Source organism: Mauremys mutica, chromosome 19 (assembly GCF_020497125.1).
Source record: "Mauremys mutica isolate MM-2020 ecotype Southern chromosome 19, ASM2049712v1, whole genome shotgun sequence".
Classification (NCBI taxonomy): domain Eukaryota; kingdom Metazoa; phylum Chordata; order Testudines; family Geoemydidae; genus Mauremys; species Mauremys mutica.
The window spans coordinates 8,064,772-8,082,567 of NC_059090.1; the positions used below are offsets into that span (position 1 = coordinate 8,064,772).

The 17,796-nt window shown below is 52.5% G+C and overlaps 1 protein-coding gene across 5 annotated transcripts in view; it reads right to left on the reverse strand.

Moving 5' to 3' along the window:
• The window catches only part of SSC4D (scavenger receptor cysteine rich family member with 4 domains), a 44,514-nt gene extending 27,139 nt beyond the window's left edge, over positions 1 to 17,375 (reverse strand). For 2 of the 5 annotated variants that reach the window (XM_044993351.1, XM_044993347.1), the window contains exons 1-4: positions 16,617 to 17,375; positions 14,536 to 14,649; positions 13,501 to 13,591; positions 2,394 to 2,574 (exon numbers count right to left, since the gene is read on the reverse strand). In XM_044993351.1, the coding sequence (XP_044849286.1) occupies positions 2,394 to 2,505 (112 nt within the window). In that variant the 5' untranslated portion in view covers positions 2,506 to 2,574; positions 13,501 to 13,591; positions 14,536 to 14,649; positions 16,617 to 17,375. Of the gene's footprint in view, positions 1 to 2,393; positions 2,575 to 8,304; positions 8,383 to 8,558; positions 8,633 to 13,500; positions 13,592 to 14,535; positions 14,650 to 16,616 lie in introns of those variants that run through there. The other 3 variants (XM_044993348.1, XM_044993349.1, XM_044993350.1) reach the window with 3 other exon arrangements.
• Between the last annotated feature and the right edge of the window lie 421 nt (positions 17,376 to 17,796).

Sequence of the window (17,796 nt, forward strand, 5' to 3'; positions counted from 1 at the left end):
CCAGGACACCAGGTATTCAGGAGAGGGGAAGCCAGCTGGAGAGGAGTCAGACTGGACTCTCGCGGGGCTCCAGCCGCGCTGCGCCTTCTCTCCAGGGGCTGGGAGGAGCTTAGCACAGCACTGACCGGTGTGCAGGGCAATCAGCACTTTGTCTCTCTATTGCTCCCCCCACCCACATTCAGCTGGGGGTTTCCAAGCTGCCTAAGGGATTTAGAGGCTCAGTTCCCATTGACATTAATGGCAATTGAGCGTCCAGCCCCCCAGGCATCTTGAAAGTCCCTTTTCTTCTCTGTTTTTGCTGTCCCCTGTCCAATCACCCCCATTCCTCGCCTCCCTCCATCCCTGCTGGGAGGAGGGCAACCTCGGTTCCCTCAGCCAGGCCAGTCACGATCGCTCCCCACTGGGCATGGAAGTCACAGGCAGCAGGGGGGCAGAAAGGGGGAGAGCCAAGCACTGGCTAGGGGAGCACTCACGTTTCACAGAGTCATAGATTCCGAGGCCAGAAGGGGCCTCCTAGTCTGATCCCCCCGTGTGTAGAACTTCCCTGGAACATTTGTAGAACTTCCCTGGAACAATCCCTGTTTGACCTTTGAAAAACATCCCATTCTGATTTAAAAATGGGAATCCACACAACCCTTGGTAAGTTGTTCCCGTGGTTAATCACCCTCCCGGTTAGAAATGCACACCTTATTTCCAGTCTGAATTTGTCTAGCGTCAACGTCCAGTGTTAAAGCAAGGAACACTCCCCTGGTCAGTGCTCAATGCCAGACCCGGGTGTGTCAGGAGGCTGGCACAGCAGCTTGGCATGGCCAAAGAAGAAATTGCAAAGAGCCTGTCAGGAGATGGGGGTGGGGGTGCTAGAAAATCCCCATGCACAAAACCCTGGCACATCTGTGTATAACAAGGTTACGAGCTGTTCAATCAGCAATAACCCTTCCTATGGTTACCACCACGGCTTTGTCAGAACATGTTCAGCAAAAGGGTTTTTCGACAGAAGAGGCCATTTTTGCCTAAAATCAAAAGGGTTAGAAACATATGTCAATTTCAAAGCGCTTTTATTTAGAAAAAGCCTAAATGAAACCTTTTAAAACCGTCGAACCATCCCGGTTTTGGAACGGACAATTTCAGCTTTTCATTTCCAAGTGACCTTTCGAAAACAAAACGAATGGTTTTGCCTATAAAAGTTCAAAAGGGTTGACCTCAGAACAAGCCGTTTTGATTTTCCCAAACCAAACCGGTTTCGACTGGCCCCAAATGAAGAGTTCTCCGAAATTTCATTTTGCAGGAACTTCCGAAAAGGTTTCTGTTCGTTCCATTTCAGAATGGAAAAAAAATTACTGAAATTACAGAATTTCCCATGACAAGAAAAATCCAGTTCCCTCCCAGCTCTGATTAGTAGCTGACTCTGGCCACTGCATTTGCCATCACAAATATCATTCATGAGACTGGGGCTTGATTTGGAAAGTGTCCTGGACCGGCAGCGGCCTTCTCATGCCTGCAGTTATTGCAGATCCAGTTAACGTCATGTGGAAAGGCCTGACTGTGCCCAGAGATCAAGGAAACCCGTTGTCTGAGTGACACCGATTATGCCTTGAAATAATGGCAGGGGCAAAACTGCATCCGCTATCTGTGCCTACAATTTGCGAGTGTCAAAAGGACGATGTTACGTCTGTGAAATGCACCCCTGTGCCGACGCCATAAATTGCTATTTAAGGACCTCTGGGCTTCAGTGATGCACAGACCTTCAGCTAGGGTTGCCGACCCTCCAGGATTGTCCTGAAATCTCCAGGAATTAAAGATTAATCTTTAATTAAAGATGATGGCATGTGATGAAACCTCCAGCCAAAATTGGCAACTCTACCTTCAGCTGACTCTCTGCCCAGGGATAAATACCAGACCTTTACAGAGCACTTTTCATCAGGAAATCTGAAAGCCTTTTACAAGGGAGAGCAGTATCATTATCCCCATTTTATGGAAGGGAAAACAGAGCAGGCAAGTGAGTAACTTACTCAAGGTCACCCAGCAGGCCAGTGGCAAAGCTGGGACTAGAACCCAGAGTCCCTGTTCAGCACTCTCCCCATTAGGCAACGCTGCCTGCCAACTCTGGCCTGTGGCAATTGCGTTCAGAAGCTGGAGTGACCCTCACACGCAGGTTTTGGAACCAGCCTGCTCTTTCGCTGCTTCCAAGGAGCTCTGCACACCGACTTGGGGGACCAACCAATCAGCCGGTGCGCCTGTACCGGACACAGCGCTGTGGGCTGGAGGTTCAGCATGTGGCGGGAGAGATTTACATCTATCCAGCTGATCCTGGAAGTGCCCTGCCCTAGGATCAGCTCCCTGGCTGTGGGCCAAGTTCCCACCCAGGCTGCACCCCGTGCAAAGAAAGAGCTCACCGCTGGGGCCGAGGAAGAGGAGCAGTGCTGCTGGGAGCAGGAAGGCAGGGAATACCCAGAGGCCCGGCCTCCACACTCGGTGCTCGGTAGCTGGCCGGGGACCAATTCTCATCGCTGCTTTACACTCGTCAGCTGGATGGTCGTCCGGTTGTCTCTCACGGAAGCAGATGAGAAGCCACACCTGGAAAGTTCAGAGACAAGCATTAGTGATTATTCATTGTTATTTCTGCAGTGCCTGGGAGCCCCCGTCATGGCCCACGGCCTGTTGTGCTAGGCCAGGAACTGGACCAGTAACATAATGAAAATCTTACATTTATACAGCACTTTATATCCTGCAGGACACAAAACCTACACAGGAATCATTTTGCCTAGCTCTGAAATGTAGTCACCTCTGGGGTGGAACCCAGTAGCTGTTGAACAGCAAAGAAGACCAGCTTAGGAGAGGAAGTGAGGAATACTGTAGCCAGGTGACACTGCAGGAGGAATCTGAGCAGATAGAACGTAACAACCTCCAGTGAAGTTTCCCTCAGTCCCTTGTTGCGGCCAAGATGTGCCAATGCAATTTTTTATGCCCATATGTGGGCGGGACCTTACATCTCACCGGAGAGACAGCAGCTAGCCCTGGGCTGGGACATTGGTTCTGTGCTGACTTATCACCAACATTTCTCCTGCAGCATCCTGCATTTCTCTTGGGAATCTCCCATCCGAGTACTGAGCAGTACAGTACAGGACCAGCACACCCAAGGCAGAATGAAGACTGCATGAGATGTAGCCAAATGTCAGCTAGTGCGTCCTTCAGCATGAACGGCCTAGATTGTCCCCCAGCGCTCTGTGCACGGAGGGATCTCCTCTAGTTGAATGTGGGTTCAGCTATCTGGGCAGCGCATTCCCCGGGTCTCTGCGTGATCCAGTGACCAGGCTGGGGAGTGGGTACGATATGCCCCAGGGTGGCTGCAGAAGGTTCAGGGTGAACCACATCTGGGGGATCCACCTTGACTCTCCTGGCCCCATGGAAATTAGTCAGAAAAAATAATCCAGCCCCAGGTTCCCCACCCCCTGTGTGAAGCATCCGTAGCCTGGAGCCAGCTATCCCGGCATCACGGCTCCAGAGGAGCACCTTGCCAGGGAGCAGGAGGGATGGAAGGGGCAGAGAGCCAGAGCTGGGGCAAAGGTACAGGGACCCTGTGCTGGTGGCCCAGGCTTCTCCAATTTCCAGACCTTGGGGTGGGCCCTACAGCCTTTTCTATGAGGAGCATCAGGACAATGTGTTTGTGGGGGTCCTTTCAGAGATCGCTTCACCCCTGCCCTCTCCCATGGGTTCCTCCACATGGCAGGCTGACCTGAGCCAGCATTGGTCATTTCTCTGTGCACACTCCACTCAGTAAAATACCTGGCCAGGGAATCCTCAGATACTTGCAGGTGTCCAGTGTCCTGCCTCAGCACAGGGGCCAGACTAGCTGGCCTCTCGCGGTCCCTTCCAGCCCCGCATTTCCATGAGTCCCTGATGTTCCACCTACCCACTAGGCCCAGCTTGGCTCTCACTCCCACCAGCATATGGGCCTGACCCAGACCTCATTGAAGTCAATGGGAGTCTTTCCACTGACTTCAGTGGACTATGGGTCAGGCCTTAAAGTAGTAAGTGACTGAAGTCAATATAGTGGTGTTTTCCCAAGAGAATCAAAGCCCACAGCATTCAGCCTCTGGGAGGCCACTCAGCAGCTGCTTGTAGAGGCAAATTCCTCAGGTCTGTGGGCTGTGTGCTAGGGAGGTCATTGAATTATGGGACCTTCAGGTGTAATCCAGTCCACCCCCGCTCCTTCCCAATGCTGAGGACACCGTCCCTGACAGGTGTTTGTCCAACCTGTCCTTAGCAACCTCCTGTGATGGGGATTCCACCATCTCCCTTGGAAGCCTTTTCCAGAGCTTAACTACCCTTAGAGTGATGAAGTTTTTCCTAATATCTATCTTCAATCTTCCTTGGTACAGATTAAGCCCATTGCGTCTTGTCTTCCCTTCGGTGGACGTGGAGAACAATTGATCACTGTCCTCTTCAGAACAGCAATTAAGATGTGTGAAGACCGTCTTAAGCATCCCCCTCAGTCTTCTTTTCTCAAGACTAAAAATGCCCAATTCTGTCAACCTTTCCTCACAGAGCAGGTTTTTTTAACCCTTCCCTCATTTTTATTGCTCTCCTCTGAATTCTCTTCAATTTGTCCACATCTGTCTGAAAGTGCGGCACTCAAAACTGGACACAGTTCTCTAGCTGAGGTCTCAACCAGCGCCAAACAGAGTGGGACAATTGTGTCTCACATACAAAACTCCTGTTAATACCCCCCAGAATAGTTCCCTCTTTCACCACTGCTTCACACTGTTGGCGCATCTTCAATTTGCGATTCGCTGTCACCCCCAGGCCCTTTTCAGCAGGATTACTGCCTAGCCACTTAGTCCCCATTTTGTGTTTGATTTTTCCTTCCTCAGTGTAGCGCTTTGCCCTTGTCTTTGCTGAATTTCACCCTGTTGATTTCACACCGATCGCCAATTTGTCAAGGCCATTTTAATACTGTCTTCCAAAGTGCTTGCAACCCCTCCCAGCTCAGGGTCATCCGCGAACGTTCAGAGGTCTGGAGGTGTGGCGAGGGCGGGGTGGTTGAGCTGTCCCCTCCCACACCAATCTGTGGCCTCTACTGCAGTGTAGACACACCCACAGAGCGCAGGGGCTGTGGTTTCCAATGACAGGTTCCACACATCGTGGCCTTGCCCTGCTTAGCCAACCACACCAGGTCCATTGCATCGACTCCAGGACCTTTCACAGCTGCAGAGGTCAGGTCAGATTGGCCGCTTAGTGAAGCTAGAAGAGGGGAAATCTGCAGCTGCCCCCTCAGAAATGTGGACATGAAATTCAGCTGGATACGAGAACAGCCTGTTTGCAAAAAACTCCCCCTTCCCACCAGGATCTTGACCTGAAAAGGAACATAAAGATATAGATGCCCAAGCTGGACCGACGTCTAGGAGCTTTCAGGAACAATGGCAAGAGCCGAGCCATGCCCATAGGTGTGAACCTCCGGAGTGTCCCTGTATTGCCGGACAGTGCCCGCTTTACACCCAGCGGGCAGAGTTTGGTGGGTATATAAGCCCCGTCTCTACATTTTCTGCAGGCATCAATGGACTAATTCATTGAGTCCTGAATGAAAAGTCTTGGCTTGGGTACCTGCTGCCCTTGAGAGCAGATATTAACACATCCCCCCAGCTAGGCCCTATGACCTCCTCTCCCACGGGCTCCCAGATGCCACGCACTGCGCAGCCCATGCCAGGTAACCCGCTGCCCCTCAGCACACGGCTATGATAGGCAGCTTCCCCCGTCTGTGGCAGCCCCTGGAGATAACCCAGAGAGATCAGCCTGAACTCTGACACGCTTGGCTGGGAGACGTCTGAACTCCCCTGGGCTTGTCTCCTTGTCAAATGCAACCGCCGCGTGCCCAGCCAGAGACGACTGGGAAGCACGTGAGCATCTTCGCCCAAGCTGCCCCCGGAGAGAGACTTGCAGCTCCCGCTTCATTCTCCTGGCCCATAGATTGGGAAGGGACTTCCTGAGGCCTGGCCCCACCCCACGATGGGCCCCACTCTACACCATGCTTCCAGTGTACTGAACTTATCTTGCTTTATGAGCCGTCAGGCCCAGTTCAGCCCTGCTCAGAGCGCCGCTGACTTTCCGTCCATCTAAGGCCTCATCACTGTAATACCTGAGCACCATCTTTAATGTATTTCTCCACACGCCATCCCCGCAGGGCAGGGCCCTGTTATTATCCCCATTGGACACACGGGGAGACAAGGCTCGGAGAGGCTAAGTGACTTTCCCAAGGTCACACCAGGAGTCGGTGTCATAGCCAGGACTTGAACCTGGGTCTCCCAACTCCCAGACTAGTCCCCTACCCACCCGATTTATTGCATGGAAGCCATCAGCAAAGAGCACGGCTGCTGGGGCCACATACCGTTAGAGGTCAAAGACCCTCCTGTTTTGGCCGTCAAAGGCCACTTCCCCTGCGAAGAGCGTGAGGTAACAAGGGGGAAAAGGGAGCCCATCCGGATACAGTATCAATCACCCTGACGCTTCACACACAACTTATTGGCAAACCTTCCTTCCCACTTCCATGCTCCACTGTGCTTCCCAGCTCGGCGGGGCCGGAAGAGCGGTAGAGAAACTCGGCAAGACAGGCTGGTTTACTGAGGGCTTGCGACCCAGCCAGAGGTGACGAGCCCCAAACATCTCAGCAGGAAACCAAACTGGGTGAGATCACCAGCCCTATGGAGCCAGGAGGCGTTCAGAAAAGCTTCAAATGAGCAACCGAGCTTCCAGACCGACTTTGCTCCTCACTAGTTAAAGATTGACTCAAAAACACCCCCCCAAACCGGAATTCCATTAGTTGCCTTGGAAAGAAGCCCCGATGTGGTACAACCAAAGCCTGGGGGACGTGTGTCATGGGTGACCTCAGAGCTGCGTTTGCACTGAGGAGCTAAAGATGCTGGCGACCTACAGACAACAGAGCGAGCGCTTTAGACCTATCGGCACGACGGAGCAAGCGCCGTAATGTGGATCTGTAGAAAATGGAGCAAGTGCTGTAACGTCCAGGACGTGCCACCGTGGAGAATTCCCCACTTCCTGCGCTCTCCCTGCTTGTATGCCGCTCCCCGAGCTCGCAGCGGGGACCCGCCAGCAGACAAACGGCTCCGTTATGAAGGGCTGAAAAATAATCTAGTCCCCGCTGGTGCGTTTTTCAATACTCCATTCATCCCTAATGTGCCAAGGCTCCCTTCCGAATAATGGCACCTTTTGTCCTGCATGGCCCGCCCCACCCTCAAACCTAGACTGGCTGAAAGAGGGCAGATGAGGCTCTCCTGGGCCGGCGGCACATACCTGTTCCCTACCAAGGGAGGACGTGCGGCCAGGCTCAAAGGAAACCATCCCAGCCTTCCCCCAACAAGCAAAGCTCCCAGTGCCACCCACCTTCCCTGCCTCCTTTAATGCAGTCAGACAGGGGAGGAGGAGCAGCCTTTCCTAATCGCCTTCCCTACAAATGATCACCGTCGGTGACTTCTGTGAAAGAGCCGGAGAGCGATGGACAGCCCCTGGCAGGGGCACCGGCAGGCTTTAACCATTGAAATGACACCCTCCGGTTCCCAGGCTGCAGTGGCAACACCCAGCCTGCGCTGTGTTGCTGGTGTGTGTAAAGTGCCCAGCTGCAATTCACTTAATGGATCCCTGCTCCCAATCCCTCTCCACCGGCACCAGCCTCCTCAGCTCCCAGCCCCCGATTCAGGATTACACCCCCTCGTCTTTAAACCCCAGGGGAAACCCCTTCATGAATCCCCATTGCTTGAAAATTAGCTTTAATCCATTATTGGCGATCGCAACCCTGCAACAAGCACCCTGTCCGTCCAGGAGGCTTTTTGAGCCCAATGTGTTATAGAACCATATTTAAAAGACTAGCATGCATTCTACAGCCAGAGTAGAGACATCGCTCACAACCTATAGACTCACCGAAATATTGGACAGTGCATCTGGAGTAACCTACATGCAAAGCAACGTTGATATTACACAGGGCATAGAAAGTCCCTACACTGTCATTCCACAAACTCATAACTATGGTCTCAAACAAACGGAGCTTTAAAACAGCTCATTTAAAAATCCTGCCTTCGGCTTGAACTGGAAATGCATCGGGTACAGAAATGAGCCTCTGCACCATTGTTCTAGGGTTGGATCCATCTCTCTTTGTAGCCATGTCTCTTCTCGAAACTATTTAAACACTTATGAAAAACTAAACTCTTTCAAGCTCTGTTTCCCTGCCCGAGCGCTATGTATGGGTAATGATCACACTGATAAAAAAAATAAAGGAGTGCCATCAAAATCACATACCTGCTTGGTATTTTCTTTCCAGTGCAGCGATGGTTCTATAAAATCCCACAAATAAATCTCTTCTTTTGAAATAAAGAAAAGAGCTGGCTGGTTAACGAAAGGAACAAAATAAAAATAAAAAGACAGAAGTCACTATTCCCCCCCACTCTCCGGCACCAGGAAAACAGGAGGGAAAGCAGGAAACTTTGAGGAGAATTTTTTTTTGCAAATGAATAAAAAAAAAAAAAGGAGGAAGAGTTAAAAAAATGTTTCACCCAGCAACCAACGAGCTCCAGCCTGTCATCTCGTTCGCCTTTCGGGAATGGATGTTGCTGCTGTTGGACGTGAAGTTGACTTAAATGGTATGGAAACAGCCCTGCATTGATAGTATCACATCCCGGGGTGGGTTTTCTCAAAAGGAGGAGAAAGAGGGGAAAAGGGACACGTTTAAAGAGACATAGTGGGGTGTGGAATGACTCGGGTTTCAGGCAGGCAGGCAAGAGAGACACTCGTATGTTGGGTTCTAGCTCTGGGTTGCTGATGAAAAGCGGAGGCTGATTTGGCGTCTTGGAGGAGGGGAGACCACATACTGGAGGCATTTCTATTTGTATGTTTTCTTCCACGAAATGCCTCCGCTGAGAGTCTGCACTAACCGTTCTGCTTCACGCACGTTGGCTGCATCCCTCGGGATGGCCAGCGGCTGTGATGCACCAGCAGGGAAGGGGTCCCAGAGTCAGATGGCCCCTTGATTAGTGGGCACAACGTATGCAGGATTCCTGGCTGAGAGCCTTGCACTAATCGGAGTCCAGCCCATTTACGCCGGGTAAAAGGGACAGAGCGGGTGTGAAGGAGCCCTAAAAGTCTCCGTTCCAGCTGGGGGAGGATTCCCCTGGTGCAGGGACTGTGGAAGACAGGTTGTCCTCCAAGAGGCCCCTTGTAAGCTCTGCCATAATGGTCGTGCCAAGGGTGAGGATGCAGGCCCACTGGCCCCATTAAAGAAGGGCACCAGCAAGACTACATCTCCTATGATGCACCTACCCAGTGACTCCCATGATGCATCACCCACGCTGTCCAAGAGGGAACACCATGGTGCATCATGGGTGATGTAGTCTAACCAGGCTATAGAGGAAAATGGGAGTATGAGGCACTGTGGCAGAATTGCCAAATCAAAATATTTCAGTTTTCAGCTGAAATTTGCTAGTATTCAAATTTTTTTCAAAAAAAAGTCCATAGGGTTGAGAGAACCCCCGGTATTTTCCAACCAGTTCTACTGAAAACCCATTTATTTCCCAGAGCATTGCCGATGGATTCATTTTTGGGGCCCTTCTTTAACGGGCCCAGTGTGCTTATTTTTCATTTTATATATACTCTTTGAATTCCTACAGCGCTTCCTGAGCACTTTGCTGGGGTGGGAGATGGCGCAGGGGCCAGAGAAAATGCTTCACAAACAACACTGTTGTGATTGTGTTACAGATAATGGGTCCCGTCCAGCCCTGTCCGTGTATCTGTGCAACGTGCAAGGATCACATATGGATGATGCCAACATACGAAACGTGTGTCCTGCCTGGAAGGTGTCCTCAGCCAAGCATGCTCCTGCCACCAACGCTCCAATGACTGGTCTCTACGTGCCTTGCACTTTTGTCAGCATGAGCTGGTACAGAGGAACGATTTCCATTGGCTGCACTGAGAGATGTGCAGCTTTACACCAGGGCTGAATTTGGTCCATTCTTGTCAAGAAGCCAAAAGGCCAAATCCTGAGCAGTGAGGAAGATGGGATCGGACGTTCTGAGAAAGAGGCAGAATATCTGAAGTACCTGCTCTGTGCACACTCTGAAATACGGATGCTTAAAGAACAGGAGAGGCCCAAGATCTAGGGGATGTTATGAACCCAAACTGACCAGTATCTAATGAGCAAATCCTGAGTACGGGCTGCTCCTAGCCGCATTGCAGTCCATGGGAATTTTGCCACTGTCTTCAGTGACACAGGAGCCATCCCCTAGAGTTCTCTCTTTAAACTCCTTTGTTTTGTTTTCAAGCCGGGCTCCGAATATGTGTCACTAATTGCACTGTTAACCATCTGTTGTGACTTTCATCTCTGGACTCAGTAATTAGCAATTAGGCATTTAACGGCTCTTTTCCAGTAACATCGGAGTTTTAATTAGGCAGCTCACACATACAAGAGCATTGCATGCTTAAGTCTACTTTGCTACACTCCTGGCCATCCTGGCCCTTTGCCGGGGGTGTCCGGGCTGTAAATAGTCTACATCAAAACTGGATCGAGAGCCAAATCCCAAGTTTGAACACCCCACACCAACTCTCCTTAAATCCAGAATTCAGGGGGTCAGTCGGGCAGCCCGAAGAAGCCCTGGGCGCTAGACTGTTGATCATATAAACTATTGGGGGGAATTTCACGACGAATCAAGACTGTACTATTTTTAATCTCTTTACTTCCATGGTGTCGGTGTCACCTTGCTTGGCAGCACTGGGCCATGCACCAAAGCTGGTCTGGGGACCAGTGAACACCCCCACCCCTATCCTTGCACACTCAGGAGAGCACGATCAGCAGCTCCATCAGCAACACTATGGATTCCAGGTGGGATAAATGTGTTCTGTTCACTGGACTAGAGAAAGACCCTCACTTGCTGGATCCTGCTGGCTAGGGAATCGCAAGGACTCTGCTAATATTCAGGGCGCTCACACGGCAAGAGAAGTCTCTGGCCTGGCCAGGATTCTGCTGACTGATCCAGGCCATTCTCACGTCCAGCACAACAGACCTGGGAACGGAGCACCCCACTGTTTCCTTTGGCAGCTCCAGCAGACCACTCCCCTAGTGGTGTGAGTGGGACCCAGGGGTCTTCTACAGGGGCAGTCCCCACAATGAGGGGGGAGAAGCAGGAGAGAGCGAGCACTGGCTGCAAAGCTACCGGGAAATCGCATGGTGATTTATAGCGAAGGGAAAGTGCAATATAAAGAGCCGGGCAGGTTTTTGCTGAGTGGGGAGGAGGACGCTTACCGAGGTGTCCTAACGAGCTCTGGGTTTCCCCTGTTAGCTGAGCTCAGCGATCAGGCGTTTCAGAGTTTATTTCTAGCTGTCGTACCCAGTTTGGAGAGGCTACGCCTGCAGCAGAGGAGACTGGAAGGGAGCTGCTGTGGAGGGGGGATTGCCTGGCTCTGGTCAATGGCTTAGAGCCATCCCTGGTTCCAACCAAGGCTGAGCCAGCTCCCCTCTGACAGCTGCCCTTGTATGAATTAGTTAATGGACAGCAGAGAGGGGCCTGACCTACATACTTTGAATGCAGATTTCAACCCCACCCCAGAGCCTGGGGGCATTGTAGCAGGGCAGAGGCTTGGTACAGGCCTTTAGCTAGTTAGGCAGGTGGCCACACCAAAGCCGCCGTCACTGGTGGCAAGAACCATGGGGACCAGACACCTACAGGCCCAGTGGAGTTACCCCAGAGTCTCCAGCTCAGGAACCAGCCAGAACCACTAAGACTGGGGGAGGAGGACACCTGGACCAGGCACCGGCTGCCCTGCTGGGGTTCCCACTGCAGCAGGCTGGCTCTGATGCCCAGGTAACACTGATCTCAGAGGGTGTCACAGGGTAAGGACTTAGGGTCTGTATCTGAGTTGTGGTTCCTTAGCAGTGTGAATGGCCCCTCGCCATATGGAGTAAAGGACTGATGTTCTTTTAGCTCCTTTTTCGCTTGGGATAGTTTTCCAGTCCCTTTAACCCCATCTTTTCCTTTCTGTCCCTTTCCCTTTTCCTGCCTGGAAAGATAAGGCCCAGTTCTCCTTTCAATTGCATTCATGTGAGAGCAGGATCAGAGCCAGGGCTAGTTATTCTGCCTCTGCACAATGACACTCCACCCAGACAGCCAAACTCAGTCCTTCTTAAGTCCCCTTTGGCAGCTGCTGCTGATTCCCTAGTGTAGGACAATCCTCAGCTGGCACAGGGCGTGTTCCAGGAGTGGAAGGGACAAGGGTGTAGCACAATGCACTCTGGCAATCCTGGCCAGCTGAATAGCTCCTTGGGAACCATTGTCTCCTAGTGCAAGTTAGAGCAGCCCTGAGACTGCTCTAACTTGCACCAGAAACTGATATGTCTCCCAGCAGCTCCATGATGGAGGGGAAGGGAGCAGAAGGGTGGTGTGAAGCCGTCAATGCCCACCCCCCATTCAGGTTTACCAAGCACTGCCCAGTGCAGCTGAGAGGGCTTTTATTAGATATTTGTGATCAGATTCATTTCCATTGTTTACATGTTTTCAGAAAACTTTGTGCTCTAGTAAAAGCTGATGGAAGGACAAGGGCAGAGGAGAGGAAGGCTGGAGCAGCAGCTGCCGGCTCCGTAACGTGCCCACGAAATGGTGCTGGCAGACAGCTGCACTCAGAAGCATCTCAGTCAAAGGTGCCCATCCCCTTCCTAAACAAAATCACCTTTGTTTGTCCCTGGTAATCTGCTTCCTGCTGCAGAAGCCACCCTGGCCCGGGGAGAAAGAGCAGCCCAAGGACGCCTTGTTGAAAAGGGGCTGCCTGGAGGGGGCTCCGGGGAGTGCCAAGCAAGCCGTGCTCCCGACCCACGTGGCTGCCAGACTGTGATCTCGGGTGGGAGCGTAGAAACTGCACACCATGGGCTGGAAGGGGGCAGGGAGCAGCGAGGGTCCCTTCCCACCTGGCAGGCTGGGGATCGTTCAAAGAGGCAGCGCAGCAGGGCCCCGCCGAGGAGGCCCCTCGACATAGGGGGCATTCTGGGGACCCATCGGCAGCCCTTCTATTCGGCAGGGCTGGGACAGCCCCACAGGTGCTGCCACAAGTTAGAGCTTCCCCTAAAACTGCTCCAGCCTGTGCCAGCCCCTGGCAGGGCCAGCCTAGGGGAGGTGTGTAGCCTCCCATCTCGGATGCATCAGCACAGGCCTGCATTCGTCTGCATCTCCCCGGTACCTCCACAGCCCCACATCGCTGAGCACCCACAGACCTTTAAAAGCCCCATTTCCACGGACAGCTGACGAAGAGCCAAGCTGCTGCCCCTTGTCCATCTCTGCCCTAGCATCCAAGTTAACTCCCGAGGGGCACCGGGGGGGATGGAGCCACTGCCATGCCAGCCGGTGCCAAGGGGGTGTGCCCAGGCCCCACTGCGTTTGCCCCTACACGATGCAGGGCTAGCGGCAGCTCTGTCCTCTGAGGGCACCGCACCAGGTATCCAGCCCCCCGGGGACTGACCGTTCTGACCCCGCAGGTCCCTTCGGGCGGCTGGGCGGGGTGAACAGCAGCAGAGAGCCTTCCGGAAACCAGAGTGTCGTTGGTCTGAGCCCTCGGACCAAAGCATATAGAGAAAAAGGATTTTAAAATGACAGTCTGCTGATTCTACACCCCTCTGGCTCACCTAGAAGCTTCCCATCCCCTGCTGGCAACCCTCCCGTTCAGACGCCCCAGCAGGTCCCGTGTGCTGAGCCCTGAACGACTCCCCTGCCGAGAGAGCCTGTTCCTTTCCGAACTGCTCCAGCCTTTCGAGCGGCTGGGTCCCAGGTCTTGGCCCTGCTCCTCCAAAGCAGTTCTGGGAGCAGGCGGGAACCCAGAGACGGGCTCTTCGAAGCACCTAGTGCAGGCGTTGTCCAGCTCCTCCCAACCCTGGAGCGGGAGCAGCAAAGTGGCTCGCCACAGGCTGGCCGGCCCTTGAAGGGGAGCTGGGCTGAGCCTCCCCTGTGGTGGATCAGTCACCTCCCAGCTGAGCTCTGAACTAGACTCTGGGGTGGGGTCAGTCCTCCCCAGCTGGGAGACAGGCCTGCGGGACTTATCTTGGGCCACTCTGTTTCCTTCAGGCTTGTTTTCCTTACAGCCCCCTATTCAACTGGGATTCATGGTACCGCTGTGCCTAGACCATCTATTCAAACAGAAAACGTCCCCAGTACCAGCTCAGCCTCCAGCACAAATGATCACAGAGCTGCTGCCACGTACTCCGCACCCCCTTAGTGCCACGGCTGGACCACAAAGCCAGGCTGATGAGCCTGGCGTGTGCCTCCCCTCTGAATTCCCCGCCCCAGCGGTCAACGCCGCTCTCATTTCAGGTGAAGCGTGAGGGCTGCAAACTCACCGCCCGTGAAGCAAAACCAGGAAAAGGCCCCGGGTTTCATCTGGGTCGAACGATAACACCCTGTCCTGCCCCCGCCCACCCCTAGTATCTGCCCTACTCTGCCAACTACTTTGGTGTGGGTTGGTTTTTAGCGGCCGTGCCGAGCTCTGTACACTAGGTGGCACCTGTTTTCAGGGAGAGTCTGGAAGGCCTCCAGCCGGATTTCGATTAGGAAGAGGTGCAACCCGAGCTCCACTCGGAGTTGTTCCCGGCCCCTGAGACCGCCAGGCTCCCTGCTCCTGGGACATGAAGGCAACAGGCAAAGCGGGCATGAGGCAAGCTCAGCAATATCTGCCTTTTGCCGACCACCGAGCAGCAAACGACCAACAAATTAAAACAATAGAGGTGAGGAAACAACCTAGGGAAAAGCCGTTGTGAACTAGAGTCTCACTCCAGACCCACCATCCACCCCAGGAGAGCTAGAGCACAAAGGAAATTTACCCCAGCTGAGGATCTGCCCTAAAATGCTTCGCTCTAAGATCTTTCCGCCCATACATCAGCAAGCACTGTACAAAGGTGGGGAAACTGAGGCACAGAAGACCTGGGTTCTATTGTTAGCTCGGCCATTGACTTTGATGTGTGACTCTGGCCCAGTCACTTATGCCACAGTAGTCAAATTATGGGGATACCGATTGGGAATGTCTGCGTTTTTAGGCGCTCAACATGACACCCTGGGTAGCTTTTTAATGGCACTGAACCCCTGCAGCTCCCACTTACTTCAGCTGGAGTTGATGGGGCAGGGGGAGGGCTCAACATCTCTGAAAAGCAGGCCCCCGGGTGTCTCACACTCAGCACCCACAATCCAGGGCCATTTCTGAAATATTTATCCTAGGTGACTCAGCCATCGATTTGGCAGCAGAGCCAGGAAGAGAAGCCAAGAGGGCTGCAGGCTGGCATCTTGCCCACCACAGCACAACAGCCACTTCCCTGGGACAGAGGAGATGTAGCCCTTCTCCAGTAGCAAAAGGATCAGCTGGTTCCTGGGGGCCAGAAGACAAGACCACCTTAGCAAACCCGTGATCCGTCTACTCCAGTCTTCTGTCTCTGAGCAGCACCAGAGGTGTCAGGGGAAAGTACAGATGTAATAACCTGCCCATAGGGGAAGTTTCTTCCTAACACTTAGGACGCGTTTGCATGGGAAGTTATGCCAAAATAAGGTAGGGTGGGAATTTAAAGTGCTCTAGCTATCCCAGTCAATTTCCCTATATAGATGGGGGGAGGGATAGTTCAGTGGTTTGAGCCTTGGCCTGCTAAACCCAGGGTCATGAGTTCAATCCTTGAGGGGGCCACTTAGGAATCTGGGGCAAAATCAGGTCCTGGCAAATGGGCTGGACTCCATGACCTTTCAGGGTTCCTTCCACTTCTATGAGATAGGTATATCTCCATATATTATTATTCAGTTCCTCCCTGAAGTATCAACCTCTAACCCCCATCACTTATCAGAGCCTGAAGCATGGGGGTTTATATCCCTCAGTACAGGTTCTTGATTCAAAAACACAGAGGAAGTGGTCATCATGGAGAAGTTAACTCAGCCTCTGCTGCAAGAAAAGAACCAGGGCGAGGACAAATCTTGGCTAGCCAGTTCCTGTCTACGCTAACAACAGACTCTCCCCCGCCGCTGGGTGCTGTGCTGGTGATTTGGGTAGCTGGGTATGTGCGTATGGGGTATCGGGAAGCATCCACTCACAGAGCAGCATGGGAGAGAACGCTGCATTGTGCTGGCCATCGGCATGTGAAGTGCAAAAAGGAAGTCTCTGCAGCCCACATCCTCAAAGGTGTTTAGGCTCCTATCACCCACTGAAATCAATGGGACTGAGGTGCAGATCTGGGCCCGTGTATCCAGCATGGCTCTGTGCTGATGCTACCACTTTACTTCCTCTCTTTCCCTGTGCTGTAAGATTGTACTCTGAAAATCCCCCCCACACACTCTTCTCCTTTGCTCCCTCACCTTATTATTATATGTATTACAATAGCAGGTGCAGGGCCCGACCTGAGACGGCCCCATTGTGCTGGTGCTGTACGTACCCATAGTGCTACACAGTCCCAGCTCCCAGAGTTCACCTCCTAAACATCTAAAGGCAACCCCAAAGCAGCACTCGTCTCCCTCAGCGGGCTGGAAGGCTGGCCTTGTGAGTAAAGCCCTCAGCTGAGACTCAGCAGCTCTGTGTGCAACACCCAGCATTGCTGCAAACCTCAAGTCACTTACCCTCTTTGGCCTGGATCACCAAAGGCATTTAGGCTCCCAGCTCCCAGTGATTTCACAGATGTTCGGAGCCTACGTACTTGTCAGGAGCTGGGCCTTTGTGCCTCAGTTTCCCAGCTGTAAAACAAGGATAAAAATCCTGCCTTGTCAATGTAGAGGCTCAGCGCTTTGGGGCAGAGGCTGTCTCTTACTGTGTTTGTGCAGCGCCCTGCACAATGGAGACTCGATCTCATCTGGGACCTCTCCGTGCTTCTCTAATGCAAAGGAGTGGTTGAGGTTCTTGTGCTCCAATACAGTGTTGCTGGCTATTTCACCTCGACGCTTTATGCCCAGGAGTCAACGAAGATGCCTCATGTAAACACCATCTAGCACTTTGATGGGGCTCTGGTGGCAAGTTCATGTCTCTGCAGCACACAGAAGGGAGTCCTGTTTGTACAAAAGCAGACCTCACCCTGCTTCAAACCCAGTTCTGCTGACGACCAAATGCAGAACGCAACGTAACTCCTTCATCTGTTAAAGGTGGTTCAAGAAGATCCATTCTCAGGTTTGTAAACATGGTCCTGGTGTGTGGAGCCACACCTTTACAGCTGTTTGGGTTGACAAGCTGAACCCTTGGGCTCTGGTTAGTGCAACCTGTCTTTGGAATGCAAATTGTCCGGCCAAAGTTCAGAGGGAGATGCAAAGTGAGACATCACATCCTTATCTGTAGGCCCTGCTGGCAGCAGGCAGCAAGTTGAGGATTATCACCAATGAGCTTCCAGGGTCTTTGCGGACGCACACAAACATAATAGATTAGAGCTTCAAAGAACAGTCTGATGATTTTGCAACAACCACATTTATGATGTCAGAGTGATCTGATAACATTCCATCCATCCATGTGTTCACAGAGTGGTCAGATAGTGTTACCTGGGCATCTCCGGAGCCTCCAGAAACAGGGCCCAGATTCTCACCTCCGTTACACTGGTGCGAATTGGTGGTAACTATTCAAGCTGATTGAATCTGGTCCAAGGACAGTTGATCATAACCAAGTCTTTTGTCGGTTCCCTGGGCTTTTCTGGCAAAGCAGTAGATATATCCCAGGGTAGATCCTCAGCTGGTGTGAATTGTCATATTGGTTCCAATGAGGAACTGCTCCTCTAACAGTGCTGCTGCATTGTGATAGAAAACAACATTAACCCTAGGA